At 37.1% G+C, this 19806-nt stretch overlaps 4 protein-coding genes across 4 annotated transcripts; all 4 read left to right on the plus strand.

Moving 5' to 3' along the window:
* Positions 1-960: 960 nt before the first annotated feature.
* Positions 961-11537, plus strand: LOC108664951. The gene is made up of 13 exons (XM_018151647.1): positions 961-2890; positions 3518-3584; positions 5148-5300; positions 5780-6028; positions 6411-6549; positions 7122-7189; positions 7850-7944; positions 8645-8734; positions 9200-9282; positions 9540-9618; positions 10512-10679; positions 10928-11003; positions 11428-11537. The coding sequence occupies exons 1-13, from the start codon at positions 1457-1459 to the stop codon at positions 11535-11537; spliced, it is 2811 nt and encodes a 936-aa protein (XP_018007136.1). The 5' UTR covers positions 961-1456.
* A 144-nt stretch (positions 11538-11681) lies between these two features.
* On the plus strand, positions 11682-12666 carry LOC108664953 (PR domain zinc finger protein 10; the record flags this gene model as incomplete). The annotated part of the gene is given in 2 exon segments (XM_018151650.2): positions 11682-12013; positions 12522-12666. Coding segments are annotated over 2 exon segments (153 nt in total), but the record flags the coding sequence as incomplete, so codon positions are not given.
* Positions 12667-12677: 11 nt separating this feature from the next.
* On the plus strand, positions 12678-13441 carry LOC108664954 (PR domain zinc finger protein 10; the record flags this gene model as incomplete). Its single annotated transcript, XM_018151651.1, is given in 2 exon segments — positions 12678-12855; positions 13089-13441. Coding segments are annotated over 2 exon segments (470 nt in total), but the record flags the coding sequence as incomplete, so codon positions are not given.
* Positions 13442-15640: 2199 nt separating this feature from the next.
* Positions 15641-19806, plus strand: LOC108664952. The gene is made up of 5 exons (XM_018151648.1): positions 15641-15723; positions 17416-17451; positions 18087-18208; positions 18717-18855; positions 19748-19806. The coding sequence occupies exons 1-5, from the start codon at positions 15641-15643 to the stop codon at positions 19758-19760; spliced, it is 393 nt and encodes a 130-aa protein (XP_018007137.1). The 3' UTR covers positions 19761-19806.

A 19806-nucleotide genomic window follows, 5' to 3' on the forward strand; every position in this document is an offset into this window, starting at 1 on the left:
GGCAACGCTGCTTGGCACTTGCAGATACCAGGGTGCAGAGGGTGCATGCCTTGCACCCTCTGCACCCTGGTATCTTGTATGATAATGCTGTTATGCTGCCAGGCTTGAATTCTAAGAATGTAAGTTCACTTATGAAAAAGCTTTACAGTTTACACCCAAGGTGAAAAGCTGTCCTTAGATACAGTGCTCTGCCAGGTGACGGACTATAAATGAAAAGGAGGATAAAAAGTGGACAAACTTTCAATTGTAATTTGTATAGAACCTCAGAATTGTTATAGAATTGTTTGGACGTCTCTTGTTTGATAGATATTTTTTATTTTTCTTTTATTTATTGGATTTTTGGAAAATTTCTAGGCCCTGTTTGTAATGATCATGTTCAAGTTAAGTATTAAGTTAACCAGTACTGTAGTACACATACCATATTTGGGGGCAGGGCTTATGGGCACAACATACAACCAATCACAGCTTGAAAGCATCCCTATCAACCAATCACAGCTAGAAAGCAGATAACATTACAATTCCATTAACCATTCACAGCTTGAAAGCCTCCCTATCAACCAATCACAGCTAGAAAGTAGATAACATTACAATTCCATTAACCAATCACAGCTGGAAAGCCTCCATCAACAACCAATCACAGCTAGAAAATCAGAATGCAGATAACATTACAATTCCATTAACCATTCACAGCTGGAAAGCCTCCATCAACAACCAATCACAGCTAGAACGCAGATAACATTACAATTCCATTAACCAATCACAGCTGGAAGGCCTCCCCATCAACCAATCACAGCTAGAAAGCAGATAACATTACAATTCCATTAACCAATCACTGCTGGAAGGCCTCCACATCAACCAATCACTGCTAAAATGCAGATAACATTACAATTCCATTAGCCAATCACAGCTGGAAGGCCTCCCCATCAACCAATCACAGCTAGAACGCAAATAACNGATTGAGGGTCTGCCTGTGAGTAATAACGCTTCATCAAGTCTGGAGTTTCCTGAAACACATTTCCATGAGGCCAGATTTAAGCGCTTGTATGCATCAGTGAACCAAAATTCAATTGCTCAGGGCCCATTGGCTATAGATTCACGTGAGAAAAAGGCACGTTTGTCAAGAATATCGAATGTTTCGACTGGAAGAACCCAGAATTCGGCATCAGATTCATCTTCTCAGCTTGTAAGACAGCTTCCAGACACTCTCGGAGTGTATCATACAATAGAGAATAGATCAGTTGCTTGTGGTTCACCTATTGACGGTTGTAAAATCGGCACGTCTTTTGAAGAAATTCTCACTGCCAGTTTGGATAATGAAACAGCTTATTCAGAACACCCGACTAACAGAGGCTGTGCAGCAAGTCCTCAAGTTAAGCAGCCTCTAACACGCTCTCAAAATGTCAATGCAAGTCATTCTGTCTCAGATAGACAGTCCACCAACAGTTCCACTGCTACAATGCATGAAGAGAATCTACAATATTCAAAGAAAAATCCAAAGAAACGAGATGTTTCTGAAGCTAATTCTTCAGACATGATTTCATATTCTGTGTGTGCAAAAGACGAAATTTTAAAGAAAAAATTTAATGGCTTCAATGAACTCAATTGTGGAATCTCACGTAAGCGTGGTGAGAAGTTTTTCTCTTCCATTCATAGCATTCCAGACGACGTTAACTTGAATCAAGACATTTTTGATGAAGCGCCTGCATTACCGAAATACCTTGACACTTCGCCGGAGAAAAAAGTTGACCTTGTGACCCCCGTGTGTGGAACTTCAACGCCCACGAATCTTATCAACTTTTCATCTGAATTTGTTGATTATGACGTTCATCCTATACAAAATAGTGACGTTGTGAACCACTCTTGCACTACTCCCGCGATGTGTGTTCGAGACGAGTCAATTGCCAGCGAGAAGAAATATCTAGAAATTTCAACAGAAAAGTGCAACTCGTCTTCTATCAGTCCACTTTCAGTCACGTTCAATTCTTCAAATTCTTTTCTCTCAACGCCCATAGAAACAGTCCCATCACAACAGGATGTAGGAGATTCAGTTTCTTTTCCTAGGAACCATGATCATGAGGCTATTCCTACCGTATTACTCATCACTAGCAATACCAAGGCAATCACCACATCTGATGTGATGACGCTGTCGGGACCACAAGCTTCATTGCAACCTCAATGCTCAACTTCGCATGATGAACCCATTATTTACTTCCCAGTTTCCAAACCTCAATGTTCAACATCTCACAATAATGAACCCATTAATCACTCCAATACTTTGGAATCTCAATGCTCAACTTCTCGTGATGAGCACATTATTTACTTCCCAGTTTCCAAACCTCAATGTTCAACATCTCACAATAATGAACCCAATAATCACTCCAATGCTTTGGAATCTCAATGTTCAACATCTCATGATGAGCACATTAAGTTCTCCAAAGCTTCAGAACCTCAATGTCTAACTACCTATGGCCAACCTGTTACGTATTCCACAGCTGGTGCCTCAGTGACCAATACTTTAGTGTACTATAGCGCTGCTCATCAGCCTCAGGAGCAGAGCACTGACCACAAACACCCGGCACCTAAAGGAAGTTCCTTAACTGATTCATCTGTATTCTGTAGCAATGGCAATTCAGACTTCCTTCTTGCATCTTCTTCAAACAAAAATGTAAACGTTGAGGACAAGCTAAGTACGACGTCTCTTGTTGGAAGCTACATTGAGACACTAGAAGCTATACAGCCAAGCATAGACTGCATCTCAAATACTCCCATCAAAACTTCAACGACTTTGGATGCTTCAAATGCCAGAACCGAAATATGTTCTGATATGGGAATATTACCTCGTCCCAGAGAAATGAATAGTCAGATCACTAATGACAAGCCACATGCTCAAGTGAGTAAATTGGCATTTAGTTTCATTTGTTCGCGCTTCAGTAGAATGTATTTCGCCAGGTTCCAGTTTCAACCTACTATTGCTGCTGAGGGTTAACTATTGATCCTCTCTAATTGGTAAAAAGTTGTATTTCTTGTTCCTTTGAATAATCCTCTAGTCTAAAATTTCTGAATTATTAAGGTGTTGAAGAGGTTAAACGCAACAGAATTAGTCCAGACTTTAATATCGTGGACAGCATTCTTCACCAAGCTGTGCTGCAGCATGAAACTTCGTGCAATTCTGGCTATCTTTGCAGCCCTTTAATGATGTACTAATTTCGTTAATAATAGCAGTTATAAACTACTTGACTCGTTGAGTTATGAAATTTATTATATTTGACATAACAAGACAATAGGGATGAAAAATTTATAAATTAAACATTTTTCTAAACAATTATTCAGGTTCAAAGCATATATTTCATCTTTTCCTAGGATAATGCTCTCAAAATAATTATTATGGCTGCATTCATCTTTAGAGTAGATGACGATTGTTTTTTTTACAGAAGTGCAGTGGTAATTCCGTTTAATTATCCCTATGTTACAGTCTCATAAGATAATCTTCTTTAAATAATTATTGTTTGTTGCGCAGAAGTCAGAGGCAGCGATGCGCCCGAGACTGAACAGTTCACATCCACGCAGACGCGCCGCCGCCGGAGGTTAGACATTCGCTTCATTTTTCAATGAGATTGCACATTTAAGGTTGACTTTTCTCATGAGATTGTCCTAGTTTCACTTTTCTCACGAGATCGCCGTATTAGTTTCTCTTTTCGTACGAGATCGCCGTATTAGTTTCACTTTTCTCACGAGATCGCAGTTTTAGTTTCACTTTTGTTATGAGATCGCCGTATCAGTTTCACTTTTCATATGAGATCGCCGTATTAGGTTCACTTTCCTAATGAGATCGCCGTATTAGTATTAATTATGTAGAAAAGTTTTCAATTCTCAGTTGCCTGCCTAAATTTCCATTGATTTAATATTGGTTAAACAATTCTGCGATAAATTGAAAAAAAGTCTGATGCCTGTTAATATTTAAAAATTGACACATCATGGAATGATGGGCTAGTCAAAATTTTTAATTAGGCCAAATATTAGTAGTATTACTTATTAGTTTTCTTTTATCAAATGTGTGCTGAGGATCTTCGATAGTTTCTCTAGGTTAGGATCATCGATCATTTTTCCTACAGAGCTGTAGGGTCAACATTTTTATTAGTTTAAAATCATCGATCATTTTTCCTACAGAGCTGTAGGGTCAACATTTTTATTGGTTTAAAATCATCGATCATTTTTCCTACAGAGCTGTAGGGTCAACATTTTTATTAATTACGAATGCAATCATCTTTAAAGTATATCACTATCAATATTTTTTACAGAAACACTCGTACAGTGATAATTCCGTTTAATTATCCCTATGTTATAGTCTCAAGATTACATTTTAATAATTATTGTTTGTTGCGCAGAAGTCAGAGGCAGCGGTGAGTCCGAGACTGAACAGTTCACATCCACGCAGACTCGGCGCAGCCGCAGGTTGGGCATTCGCTTCATTTTTCAATGAGATTGTACATATAAGGTTGATTTTTCTTGTAAGATAGCTGTATTAGTTTCACTTTTCTCGTGAGATTACTAATAATTAATTAATTAATAGAGAAACAAGTTTACAGAGCTCAGTTGCATGCCTAAATCTCCATTGATTCAATATTGGGGAAAACAAACTGCAACGAAATTACAAAAATCTCCATTTTTTACTGAACCCTGCTAATATTTTAAAATTGACACACCAATGAATGATGGGTTAGTTAACATTTATTATTAGATCAAAATATTAGTAGTATTACTTATTAATGTTCTTTTATCAGATGTGTGCTGAGGATCTTCGATAGTTTCTCTAGGTTAGGATCATCGATCATTTTTCCTACAGAGCTGTAGGGTCAACATTTTTATTCAGGATCATCGATCATTTTTCCTACAGAGCTGTTGGGTCAACATTTTTATTTAGGATCATCGATCATTTATCAACATTTTTATTGGTTTAAAATCATCGATCATTTTTCCTACAGAGCTGTAGGGTCAACATTTTTATTGGTTTAAAATCATCGATCATTTTTCCAGCAGAGCTGTAGGGTCAACATTTTGATTAGTTTAAAATCATCGATCCTTTTTCCTGTAGAGCTGTTGGGTCAACATTTTGATTAGGTTAAAATCATTGATCATTTTCAATGCAGATCTGTGGTGCAGCGAGTGCGAGAAGAGCGTGAGCGGCGCGTGCACCCGCCACGAGGTACACAGCGTCACTGACAGGACAGTGCAGAGCAGGGCCTGGGAGAGTCTGCCGTCTTCTTACTTGACCATCAGGAAAATAGGCTTTACTACTTCTGGTAACTTGAATTTATTACTTTTTATATCCTATTAATTTAGAAGACTTGCTTCTCTGTTTCTTGCGAAAAACAAACATCAGGAAAATAGGCTTTACTACTGCTGGTAACTTGAATTTATTACTTTTTATATCATATTTATTTAGAAGACTTGATTCTCTGTTTCTTGCGAAATATCTATTTAATCGTTATTCAATCTTAATATACCTATAACACAATTTTTATTGCTTGATCAAGCATTCAGGTTTTATGTCTGGTCATTTTCTTCTATATCCTTTTACCTACTTCTTGTCAGAACTTTGTTTGATAATTTTTTCTACTTATTATTTGTTTATGGTATATATTCTATTCTCTTCTTGTCCAACTTTTTTGTGTTAGCTATTTATATTTCCTTCACATTTTGCCGGAACGTTTTTACGTCAGTTTTAACGTTTTTGCGTCAGTTTTAACGTTTTTTACGTGAGTTTTCCACCATATTCCAGAATGTTACGGCGTGTTCTGCAAGCGTCGGCTGCAGCTACACACGCTGTTTGGGCCTCTGCAAGGCATCGCACGTGACCACGCTCCTGATAAATCATCAGGCGCTGCTGATAATACCCTGATACTGGCCGAAATAAATGGTGTTTCAATAAAGGATCAACAAGATAATGAACAGCGTGACACTAAACAGTTAATATGGCCTTTCACTGACGCCACAAACCAACTGAAGTTCTTGGATACTTCGGACCTAGGTAAGATAAAATTGTATTGTATATATATTCTATATAGCATACTAGGAAACTTGTGTAATATAATGTTGATTATGTTGTTTTAAGAAGATCTACTCGTAATTCACGTTGATATCTCTTGTTTGTTATGGTGTTACAACTACAGCTACGTATTATTCTGTATCTTAAAATAAACACAGACTGCAATTGAAAAATAAATGAGTAATATTGTACAAATGTTGACAAACTTTCTGCTTACAACGCTGGTACGTCCTTTTGCCGGGCAAAACTGGGTCAGGATGACTCACATCCGGGCAGCAAGTATATCGCTATTTGGACAGAGTCTCATTCATTTCTGAGTGTGTTCTTGTATGTTATTCATTTGATAATATGTGTTATTCTTCAGAACACAGCAACTGGATGCAGTTCGTGAGACCAGCTGAGAGCGTCAGTGCTGCCAACTGTCGCGTCGTGGAGCGTCACCCTGGCCACATCTTCTTCATCACCACCACGGAGCTGCCGCCCCATACTGAGCTCAGAGTCGCGTATGTATATTATAATTATAGTCTATGTGTGCCATATGTCTGCCATATATGTAATATATTGCATGATGAAATGGTTAATTTTCTAGAATTTTAGATAAATTTGTCCAGAAATAGCTGGGAAATTTTTAAGCTCTTTCCTTAAAAATTTGTAGGGAAATAGCTAGGAAATTTTATCCTAATGCCTTTGTAAAAAAACTGCTCAATAAGAAAAAACAATAATGGAAACTAATTCTGTTGTAAGAACTAATGTGTATTCCTTTAAATTATAAATAATCAAATGGTGTGAATCAATAGACTTTTTTTTTGCTACGTGACGGGTAATCTTCTTTATTTTTGTTGTCGACGAAAAAAGTGATTATAATCATTCCCTAGGCCTTTCACTAGAGACCAGGGCCTATACTTTCAAAAAAAGTTAAGAGATCGTAAGTTCATCAGCCAATCATTGACGGCCTTTCAAGCAAAATCCACCAATTATAGACAAGAAAATAGAGCGTAAGTACTTACGTTCACTTAGCGAGTTTTGAAAGTAGGGCCCTAGAACACATTGTTAACCATCCTGGTAATGTTTACAGATACTCGGAGCAGTACGCAGAGCGCTACAACTTGCCTCTCACAGGTCCATTAGCTCCTAATCTTCTCGGTGAGATTTGGACCAACCATTCATTTCCAGGATTTTAATTCATTTATTTAAATTTATTTCAATGATTTGAAATTAAATCCTATTAATCTGACCACGTTATTACAAATGTATATATTATAGTAATGACCGAACTTACGGATCTAATTTGTGAGATTGATAAAGAACATTTTTATTTTTAAGTTTGAATCTAGTTTAAATTTGAAATTTTAATTGAAATTTATAGCTATTAATTTCAATTTGTATAGGAATAAATCTAACTTATGGCACCATGAAGAAAGTGACAAGAAACCATAATAGTTTGCTTTTTAAAAACTAGATTCATATTTTTTCTGATCCCATGTCAATCTAGTTTTCTTTGGGTTTTAGCCTTAACCTAATAATGTGCAAACTTGGATTAAGATTTAAGTATAAGTTATCATATTAGCATATCTCGTTATCTCGTGTCTCGTTACTCTCATGCCTTTATTGTTAATGAATAGGCTCCATTAAAGTTATTTCTTACTAAGTTTGAATCTTGATTTGTATTCAACATATAATTCAAAACACAAGCTGGATTTTTATTTCGCGTATGAATACTCACATAACTGAACATTTTTACTGAATTTTCCTGCTTCAAATGTATTCTTGTCCCACACAATTGAACTTGACGTGCCTGTTCAGATGAAGGAACCGAGCTTGGCTGGCCGTGCTACGAGTGCGACGAGCGGTTCGCGTCTTCAGCAGAGCTACAGCAACATCTCGCATGTCATGATGAGGTCGGCAAATATTAGGTTCAGTTCGATGAAATTTCTGGGAAAATGAAGGCAATTCACCATTAAAAATATTGCTATTACTCGGTAAAATTTGTGCAATCCCCGGTAAAATTGATGCAATTACCTGTTAAAATTTGTGCAATTCCACAGTAGAATTTGTGCAATTAAAATTGAAATCGTTTGATCTGACCATTACTTGAATGATAACATATCTGCACGTACCGGTTATGTTTAATGTTGCCCATAAACAAATTATGTTATTCATTCTGATTTATAGTGACGAAACTATAAATCTTAGAATTATAGTTTCGTCTTAGACGAAACATGTCCTAGTATTGCGAATATGTATTCCTTGGTTGACCATAGAAATGCAATTAAGAACTATATTGTCTTGTGCGTTTCTGTCATATCCATGTAGGTATAGTTATATGTTCTTAGGGAATGACATTTATTCATGCATGGAAATTGGTTGATGATAACCCAATCTTTTCTGCCCATAGTATTTACCTCAACATTCGTATGCTACTGCTAATATCATAAAAGCTAACTGTAATGTTTATATGAATTCTCCTAACCAGGAATTTTCTTTATTTTAAGTATACCTGGTTATTTGTATTTATGAAATATTATATTTAATTATTTTCAAATATTTCTATTTCATTCAATAGCTTTGTTCCACTCAATATTGTACTCTTTTGAACAGATGTCGTGCAGCAACAAGAAGAAACCAAAAGGCAAACGCGGACGCAAGATGAAAAAAGCCATCACGCTATCTGACCTGACTGCTGTGAAAGTGAGAATTGAAATATAATGATAAATCTGTAAAAACTTTAGTAGAAACACAAAGCTTCAGGTAGCAGAAACCTCATAAGTAGCAGGGTGCAGCAAACTGATCAGCTGTATGATGCTTCGACCTTGTAAGCAGCAAGTTCAGGAATTATGCAGATTTTGTTCGCAATGTTCTTTATAGTTGATAAAAAGTACTTTCCTTATCCTGATTTTTGTGTTGCTCTACTGTACTTCTTGAATTTGATATATAATACTTGCTAGCACTCATACGGCAAGGCACTGATAGTTTCAGTAATTACTCTATAAATTACAACATTTTCTAACAATGATACACAATTTAGCACTGAAACTGTAAGGCACTGATACTTTCAGTAGGTATTCCATAAATTACGACAACATTTTCTAACAATGATACATGATATTTTTTAAATGATACATAGTTTATTTGATTATATGTAATTTATTGTAGGTCGACCATCCGATGACAGCCACAAGCGTGAGAAGCAGTGGAGCTATAACTTCCAGCAGCCTACACTTCTCTTCACTCAACAGGTGACATCCGTTATTCTTTATGATTTCTAAACTATCAAAAATTTCATCAATTCAAGTATTGCTGAGTAATTTTTAGTAATCTCACTTGAATTCAGGTTGCACAATTTTTACGAAGCAATTTATTGACGGAAAGCTGGTGTACAATATTATTGGCGTCTTCTTGGGTTGTATGTTTCTTAATGACTAAATATTAGATGGAAAACTGCGGATAAAGGCTTCACTTTTGTGTGGTTTTAATTTCTACATTTTGCCTACAGTGATTCTCTACTAGACCACACAGACTCAGGATCTCAACTTCGATGCCTCATCTGCAAGAAAGTGTTCACCAACCATCAAGTACGTGTCAGTCTAATCATTTGTTGTATAACTGTTCAATATTTGTTGTACAGTTTCGTTATTTTTAATACTGTGTTAGAATTGTTTACAGTTAAATTGTTTGTGATAGAACACTTGCATTATTTGGACCATTTCATCGGAGGTTCCAATATCTAAAGACTAAGTTTATGGGGTGCAGTTATTCTTAGTCTGAATAATTTGAATTCTGAGAAATTCGAATTACTGTAATTTTTGAGCAGTTTATCTGTTTGAGTTAACAAAAAGCGTATAATTTTGAACAATTCATTGCCAATATCTATGTATAGGTAATGAATGATATAACCGGGGGCTAAATACTATAAAACAAAATGAAAGGGCAGCTCTATATCTACTACACATGGCGTGGGCACAAGAATAAGAAAAAGGAATAATCTCAGCCAAATCTCCACTTAACACGTTGACTACATATTGGTACATATGCGTACCACGAAATGTATTTCTCCAGGAGGTAGTGGTACATAATTCAGGTTCCCTAAAATCGGCCAAATCCGGGAACAAAAAAGGCCGATAATTCAATGTATACTAATTTATTTGTAGGTTCCGCTATAAAAATTCCATTTATTTTCTTTTTGCAGTATTTAAAATTTAATTAGGAAGCACCCCTATCATAAATTTTAGCCGGCCAACGCAACTGAGAAAAACTAAATCACGAAATTTGTCCGGAAAAAAGAACCGCCGGCCGCCGGCAAACCCGCCTAAAAAAAAGAAAAAAAAAGAAAAAAATAGTACAAAATGAAGCAATCGTAGTCAACATGTTAAGAACGAAGGATACGAATTATATATTGCATTTGTTCACCGAGGTCTTAAAACCACAAAAACAATGTTTATTATTCACCTCCCCTCTTTGCCTGCAGGTCTTCACGTTGCATCGGTTAACGCATGGTCAACTGCAGCAGCAACAGCAGCTGCTGCTTCAACAGCATGAGGCATGCAGGTCCTGCCCTCAGTGTGGCGAAGAGCATGTAAATCTGCAGCGCCTCCTTCAGCATATCGACTCCCACGCTCTTCCTATTCCTCCTAGAGTGAGTGGTGTAACATTTTTACCTGTACATATAGTACCTATGCCTTTTTGTGATTAGTATTGTTTAAATTACATGAAAATTGTTGTTTTTAATGGCCTTTTCGAGTAAAAATATTTTATTTGATCCAATTAAGTTTTTATGTCTCACTACATTTTAAAGTGATTTTAAAGTTATAACCATTTGTAAATTTGATCTTTAAAAATTTATTGAACTTTTCATATTTAATTCGTGTTTTGGTTTCATTCAAGACGGTTGCCACGAAACGTGCTCGCTCCCAGTCCAGCAAACGAAGTGAAACTGTTCAGCAGACTACAAACGGTCTGGGTATGTCATCGTTCAGTTCTCCCTAAGTGTTCAGTAGTTTGTGGGCAACAACAAAGAACTTTGATTGCTCAATTCAGCATTTACAGAATCTATTCTGCCAGTTAACGGGCATACCAGTTGAATGTTTTTTTTTTTCACCTGATGCTAGGCTATAAGAACATTCATCATATCTGTCGAGATTACACAAGCCTAGAGCAAGTTTGTAACCTAGGTTTAATTTTAACTGTATTTAGATTTAGATGAAAAAATTTCAAATTTTTGAGGTTTGCAGAGGCTTTATGTATTTGCTGAACTTATGCAATTGGATATATGTTGAATTTAAATGAGCTTTTTTCAATTCAGACGCTCATTATGACGGCCCTGACAATGTGTAGGAAAAGGTTTAATCGGTTTGATTTGAAATTAATGAAATTCTGTGTGACAGACCGACCTTCAGACACCACCACAACTCGGTTCGAAACCCATTTTCCAAATTACTCCAGCTGTGACATCGCCCAAATTCGGCGATATGTACGAAGTTACTTTTTTCGGTGAAAACAGTGAATAGTTTAACTGTGAAGAGTTAATAGATATTCATCATCTAGAACCAGTTATACATATACCAAAAACCTGAATAATATTTTCATTGCATATAGCAATTCATTGTATAATTTTTGTAAGATATTTGTTGATAGGCTTACCAGAGTAAGTCAAAATTTGATATTCAGTTAGTAGAGATGATTTTCATTCATGCACTTTCAAAGCATTGGATTAATTTCCAAAAATTTAAGTTAAATTTACCGCAAATATTGAAATTGGCTTGAAACTTTTGAATTTCTTCTCGTTTTCTTGTCTCACCTGCTTCCTGATATTTTGTATAGATTGTATAGATACTTTTTCCCCACACAGAGCTTTGATTCTTTCAAGAAAGTGCGCCGGCACATCCGGGCGTATTGCTCTGCCGTGTACACCTGCACGGTCTGCGGCCGCGACCAGCCTTCTGCTGCCAAGCTCAAGTTCCACATGCTCACGTCGGTGTTTGCATAATTATACTCTTTGTATTTTGTCTCGTTATAACACATAAATTTTGTCTCATTTTTATGGGGTTTGAGTGAAATTTTTTACCTGGATTTCTTGTGTTAAATTCTGGTTTCGCATTTTTTATTTTTTGTTGTTTCGACTTACTTTAAAATTTAAATTTTTTTTATTTTTGTTGTGTCGGGTGTTACCTACTTTCGATTTCCTACATTTGTTTCTCTGTCTTCGTTTTGCATACACTTTTCCTCTGTCACTTTTTTCCTGATTTCGACGTATGTTTTTTAATTTTGTTTCTACTGCTTTTTAGCGCATTTTCTCAATTATGGAAAAAAAGGCGCTATTGTGCTCATCATGTCCGTCTGTCCGTCCGTGACTTCACGTTTTCGCCGACGAGAAAATGCGCTCTCTGTCACTCACTGCAATGAGCACTGAGTTATATTTTTTAAATCTGTGAAAAAATTAACTGAACAAACATAGATTTCCACATTCTCTTGTCTGCAGGCATTCAGACAGGCGAGACTTCAAGTGCCCCTCTTGTGGGAACGCCTTCAAGCGCAAGGACAAACTCAAGGATCATCAGAAAAGGATGCACTCAAAACCTACCGATGCGGTCCTCAGGGACGAGCAACACACAGAAAAGGTAGAGGTAAAACCACCAAGTACTTTCAACCGGCCGTACCATTGCAAGCTGTGCCAGTTGGGATTCAAGCGGCGTGGCATGCTAGTCAACCACCTGCTCAAGTGCCACCCTAAAGTCCCTCTGTGCTCCGTGCAAGAGCTTAACCAACCACTTCCCAACACCAAGCTCAATTACAAGTGCCCATACTGCCAGAAGGTGCGTACTTTTAGTAGGTATCCTGGAGTTGAAGGTTTGGGGACAATACTGAAGATTTGCGTGCAATACTTCAAATAATACTGGCATCATAATAGTTGGTAATGATAATATATAATTTCTAGTTAGTTATGTTTAGAAAAATTAGTTTTATCTATCAATTGAGTTCGTTCTCAAAATAGCTTCATGTACGTAATTACTCACTTTGCAAAAGTATAGTGATACTTTTCTTACAGTACTATCGCAGCAACGTGCGACGAAACCAACACATATCGAAGACCCACCCTGGCAAAGATACGGTGAAGCCAAATGCTGCTGTAGAGCTTGCACCGCCTGATGTGTCGGACTCCTCAGCTGACGGATGCGTTGCCAATGAAGCTTCCTACCGATACGCTGCCAAGTGCACGCTGTGCCAGCGAGAATACCTCACCAACGCCAAACTTTACCAGCACTTCCGAAGACACCACCCCGATGTGTGCTTGCCATCAAGAGTACCTGAAATAGCTGCTCTTGACCCTGGACATCGTGTAGGATTAACAGCGTCTGAAGAACTTGGCAGTGCTAACAGAAACGCTGTAAATTTGCCAACTAATAAGGGTTCTTTAAAAAAAGCTCGCGTGTCAAATGGTTCGTCCATTGAATTTGACTCGATGCCCACGCTAGCGTTGGCAAAGGGCTCAAATACAGGCACCAAAACGACTGACTTCAGTGATGGTATCAAATTTGATAAAGATTTGTTGACCGAAGCAATGTGTGCAATAGTGCCAGACATCAGCGCTCCAGGAGCGACGTCATCTCCTGCAATCGCGGTCAACTTGTCAAACGGTACCAGATCTTTTCCAGTGCAAATTTTAAACCCCTTAAAACTACCAAAAAGTGAGTATAATGAATCCATAATCATCAACTCTGGGGATTCATCGAGTTTAACCTCCAATCAAAGTTTCCGGACAGTAAGTTTGCCTCACCCAGAGAGCAGGGATTGTGAGCCAGTTTCTATTATCATGCCAAAATCTAATTTAAACGAAGTTATGACTGTCGATTTGTATTCTCTGGAAACAGGAGAAACGTACAGCCTCATCCTCCCTCCTGGCCATGTAATTAATGTCGCCCAGGGTGCGCTTGTAACAACTTCGAATTCTACACATTCCCTAGTGAGCGAAAAGCTTTAATTTCATCACGGTATAATATTTCCTTTTGATCAGTTCTCGTAACTCGCTATCTCTCTGTACACATCATATTTTATTGGTAATGTACATTTTGTGAACGGACGCAAAAATTGGTCGATATTTTTAAGCAAAATACTAACCCTAAGCTCTCATCCATTAACAAATTTTGTTCTTGTTCTTGTTATTAAGATTACGCAATTCTCTAAAATAAGGGCATTAAAAGAAAACCACTGATTACTTTTTTAATAGTGTGTTTTATTTTCTCTAGCTATAAAAAATTCATTTTGACTGAATTCATTCATTTTTGAGTGAACGAAAATCTCTCTTAAGTATCTGAACGAAAATCTCTCTTAAGTATCTAAACGAAAATCTCTCTTAAGTATCTAAACGAAAATCTCTCTTAAGTATCTAAACGAAAATCTCTCTTAAGTATCTAAACGAAAATCTCGTTTAGATACTTGAGCGCGGCGATGAAGCACTAATGAATAGATTTACAATGCAATCGTAATGCTGCCCAATGATAACTTTTGTATTCAATAAACAAAATATTACCGACCTGCAAATGATCTGGTGCACAGAATTCAGTTATAGCATTTGATTTCTAAAATTATGCATGATAAAATATCGTTCTGTTATATTGTTTGTTATATAATAAATGTTGGATCCAATTAATTATGTTCATAATTATTTATTATAAATTCTAATGATTATTATTATTTTTTACACCAATGGAAAGAGAAAGGTTCAAAGATTTTTTTACATCTTTATACATGTTGCAGTGTTTAAATGGATTTATAAGAATGCATGGCAAACATTTGAACAGTAGCCAAACTCATCCCACGCACGAGAAAATTCCGTTACTGAGTGTACAGTAACGGTGATATGGTTCTTCAGATCAACCAGAGTTACTGTTACAGGCGGGACATAAACAGCTTCATTGAAGTTACTACACAAGAAATGGTCACATGGGGTTACAGGTGATCAGAACCGTATCACTGCTGCGGTGCATTCCGTAACGTAAGATATGCTTTCTCGTATGTGCGACGATTTTGGATACCGTTTAGACGTTTGTCGTGCAACACAAGGAGGACATAATGAAAATGTATAGATATATATAAAAAATATAACTCGGTACTCAGTACTCACTGCAGTGAGTGACAGAGAGCGCATTTTCTCGATGCAGATAGCAACGTGAAGTCACAGACGGACGGACATGATGAGCACCTTCTTTCCATAAATGAGAAAATCCGCTAGAAACTGAATCTTTCCCCTCAGATAGGTGTATAAATTATTAACAATGAGTTCGTGCTTCAATAAATCAGATTTTATTAAAATTTATGCATCATTTAAAATAACCCTGTATATAGTTCCGTAACACGTGCTTGACTGAACTACTTTTTCAGTATGATACTTTGCTTCGATTTGAATTGCATCAGTTTAGTTATCATATTCAGAATTGAATTTGTCATTGCTTTGTTTATTGAAATTGGACTGGTCTTCAGAGGCCCCCGCAAATTTGAAAAAAAAAAGAAATTGCGGGTGACAGAAAATGTTCCAATTCTATGAAGCCTGACTGAGAAGATAAAGTCGTTACGCATGCGCAGTGATCGGTCGGTGCCAAGATGGCTGATAAGAAAGTGGAGACCATGGACGAAGAACATGAGCAATCTCCTTCTCCTGCCACTCCTGACTCTAGAAAGCGACCGTTAGACGCAGATTCGGAAAATGCCATGTCAAAGAAATCACATTATATTCCAGGTGAGTCTTGCGTTGAACGTTGGATCAACAACCTCAGTCAATTTGGTTGATTTAAGCAGCTATGGACCTATGGTAGCCTGTATGTGATTCGAGAATAAAAATCATTGCTTCTATTATAATTCCCGTTTTAAATTTTGGTACCTAATAGCTCATCATAATTTGTTGTTTACAAATTTAGAAAAAAAATAGTTTAAGCATTAATAGGATTTGCAAACTTTCAAGCTGAGCTGGTAGATATTTCAGACAAAAAGAGGACTTTTCCAGACTAGCATACATGTAGACTCAATGTAGGTAAGATTGTTTTAAATAGTGAATTAAGTGTTAAATAATTAGGGTAAGCACGGTACCTATATTCCGACATTTTAAGGATGGAGCAAGAAATGAATGGCTATAAAAAGATCACTGTATGCGCAACTCGAGTTCTGATTGCTTTAAGTCACTCTCAAAACACCACACTATGTGCCAGCAGGGTGGAATTCTAGAAATGGAAGTTCACTTATGAAAAAAGCTTTCCACCCAAGGTGGAATGCTTTTCTTAGATACAGTGCTCTGCCAAGCATAGTGACAAAGCAGAGAGTTTTTTAGACTCTCTTTCAAGTTCATTTTTGAGTCCCTATAAGTAGACCAGTAAAGTATCCTGGATACCAGCATTATCATACTTAAGAAATTGGCTTAAATCTCGAGTAAATGAGGAAATTAAGAATGGACTGATTCTACAAAAGCTCTGTTTTGCCACTATGCTGCCAAGTGCCAGCCCTGCCAGGTGACTGACTATAAATAAAAAGGAGGATTAAAAGTGGACAACAAGGTGGGATTCTAATAATCAGGCCGGCCCCTCTCGCGGCGCGGCCGTCGTGACGCTCACGGCAGCCGTGAGGGAGTGAGATGAGTGCAGCAAGCGGGGGAATCGACTATCGACTGGCATGCGGTTGTTCAACGACCAGATGACCTTGAGATAAATTTTACAACGACTCTTGTGCCACACTATGAGACCTGGGTTGTGATTGTGAAAAGTGACCAACTCTCAAATCAAGGTCAGACTAAATTAGGTATTCTTAGTCTGGTGACTGGTCAGTATTTCCCAATTAATCAGTTAATGGAATGATGAAATATTTGCCTCCCAGGGCCCAGGCTCCTTTATGGAGTCAATATCATACAATTTATGTCTTATGATATTGACAATCATATATGTAGGCTCTCTGGCTCTGTGTAAGATTGTTTTCAATAGTGAATTAAGTAGGTATTAAATAATTACTTCTTGTGCTATTACTGCTGTACTGAATTTTTTGACATTTTGCATTGGCAATTGCTATCCGTAGTGAAAAATTGGGCTGAAGCCACGGTTAGCCACCTGTAAATTATTCAATTATGCTTAGTGGCAAAGCAGAGATTTTTTAGAATCAATTCATTTTTAATTTCCTCATTTAGGGTAAACGCACCATATTCCAACAGTGATCAGGACTGACACTGTGACTGTGGGTAATTCTGACTCCCCTCAACTTTTTCCTTTATATCAAGCTTGGTCTTGGTTCCATGCCACCATGGTGGAATTCTGACAAGGGAGGTACTTATGGCGCTCCGGGGGGAGGGGGGGCGCTCCGCTGTCTCTTATACACATCTAGATGTGTATAAGAGACAGGTGTAGGATTAACNCCACTGCCCTACCTGCGCCAGGGTCAGTACCTGTTATATTAGGGCTTAAGAACCCCCAGGTAGCACGTACCCAGAGTTCGTTTTGAGGCAGCAAGGCCATGCTGAAAGCACCGCCCTCGATGGCTGCAGCTCCTCCTTTGTTTGCTAATAATAACGTTCTGAAAATTATTTTTCGGTCTTAAAAAATAAAAAAATAACATTATTCAAGGTTCACGCACTCTCTACGTGCATAAATGAATTACTTAGTGGACCCATTTTCCAAGTTACTCCAGCTGTGACATCGCCAAAATTCGGCGATATGTACGAAGTTACTTTTTTTCGGTGAAAACAGTGAATACTTAAACTGTGAAGAGTTAATATATAATCATCATCTAGAACCAGTTATACATGCACCAAAAACCTAAATAAAATTTTCATTGCATAAAGCAATTCATTGTATAATATTTGTAAGACATTTGTTGATAGGCTTACTAGAATAAGTCAAAATTTGATATGAAGTTTGTAGAGATGATTTTCATCCATGCACTTTCAAAGCATTGGATTTATTTCCGAAAATTTAAGTTACATTTACATCAAATATTGAAATTCTCATTTTATTGTCTCACATTGCTTCCTGATATTTTGTATAGATTGTATAGATACTTTTTCCCCACACAGAGCTTTGATTCTTTCAAGAAAGTGCGCCGGCACATCCGGGCGTATTGCTCTGCCGTGTACACCTGCACGGTCTGCGGCCGCGACCAGCCTTCTGCTGCCAAGCTCAAGTTCCACATGCTCACGTCGGTGTTTGCATAATTATACTCTTTGTATTTTGTCTCGTTATAACACATAAATTTTGTCTCATTTTTATGGGGTTTGAGTGAAATTTTTTACCTGGATTTCTTGTGTTAAATTCTGGTTTCGCATTTTTTATTTTTTGTTGTTTCGACTTACTTTAAAATTTAAATTTTTTTTATTTTTGTTGTGTCGGGTGTTACCTACTTTCGATTTCCTACATTTGTTTCTCTGTCTTCGTTTTGCATACACTTTTCCTCTGTCACTTTTTTCCTGATTTCGACGTATGTTTTTTAATTTTGTTTCTACTGCTTTTTAGCGCATTTTCTCAATTATGGAAAAAAAGGCGCTATTGTGCTCATCATGTCCGTCTGTCCGTCCGTGACTTCACGTTTTCGCCGACGAGAAAATGCGCTCTCTGTCACTCACTGCAATGAGCACTGAGTTATATTTTTTAAATCTGTGAAAAAATTAACTGAACAAACATAGATTTCCGCATTCTCTTGTCTGCAGGCATTCAGACAGGCGAGACTTCAAGTGCCCCTCTTGTGGGAACGCCTTCAAGCGCAAGGACAAGCTCAAGGATCATCAGAAAAGGATGCACTCAAAACCTACCGATGCGGTCCTCAGGGACGAGCAACACACAGAAAAGGTAGAGGTAAATTCGCTATATTATTATTAATTCTTCACGTACGAACATCGGTAAATAACAACCTCCAGTCCTCCCATGTTTAGCAGAAAAATTTCATTGTGATAAGTTTACTCCCTGTGATTCTGGTTTTGAGTTTCAGGCATTCCTGAAAGCACTGAAAAAGTAGCAAAAAGAATGCCGAAATTAACCAACACATAAACACCGTACTATGAATTCTAGTAAGTTCAGTAGTCAATAAATACAATAACAATACCTTTAGCCATGGAACTATAAATCATCAATTTCACAATTAACAATTTACATTTACCATTCTACTTAATGAATGCCCTGATCACATTCAAATCTCCACACTACATGGTAAGCGTAAAAGTGCTACCACATTAGCGACATGAGCAAGTTAACGGGAATTCTTCTTGCCATATTTTACAAACTGCTTAATAACTTGATTAGGTTCATTTAACTTGTTTACTTACCATCTGAAGTAGGCAACCCTCAAAAATCCAATTTTTTTTTTCTATTGTATTTTGATTTGTCAATTTGATTATATTGATGAATAATTTAGTTCAAATATTTAAAAATCTACTCATCTAGATTCTTGAATAACTCAATATAATTCAATATGATTGCAATCGGAAATATCGTCATGTTCGTTTGGATTAATGAGAATCACAGAATATGTTGTTAATTATCTTAGATACCGGCTCTAATGTTTTTTTTAAATCTTAGATACCAGCTCTTTTTTTTAATTATTACTCTTTTTAACATTTAAATCTTCAATCAAAGCTTCAGCAGTAATGACAAAACTTGCATGTGATAATAAAAGCTAAAATGCAATTTTCAGCACAATTAACATTCAAGTCTAAAACAGAACTATGGTCGTTTTTGCACTCAGGCTCCCCCAATGATACCACCAAGTACTTTCAACCGGCCGTACCATTGCAAGCTGTGCCA

This window comes from Hyalella azteca, unplaced genomic scaffold, assembly GCF_000764305.2.
Source record: "Hyalella azteca isolate HAZT.00-mixed unplaced genomic scaffold, Hazt_2.0.2 contig17924, whole genome shotgun sequence".
Taxonomy (NCBI): domain Eukaryota; kingdom Metazoa; phylum Arthropoda; class Malacostraca; order Amphipoda; family Hyalellidae; genus Hyalella; species Hyalella azteca.

Coding starts and splice junctions, on each gene's coding strand:
- LOC108664951 (XM_018151647.1), top strand. CDS start 1,457: ATGCATGAAGAGAATCTACAATATTCAAAGAAAAATCCAAAGAAACGA. Junction 6,029..6,410: donor CTTGGATACTTCGGACCTAG/GTAAGATAAAAT, acceptor GTTATTCTTCAG/AACACAGCAACTGGATGCAG. Junction 7,190..7,849: donor ATTAGCTCCTAATCTTCTCG/GTGAGATTTGGA, acceptor GTGCCTGTTCAG/ATGAAGGAACCGAGCTTGGC.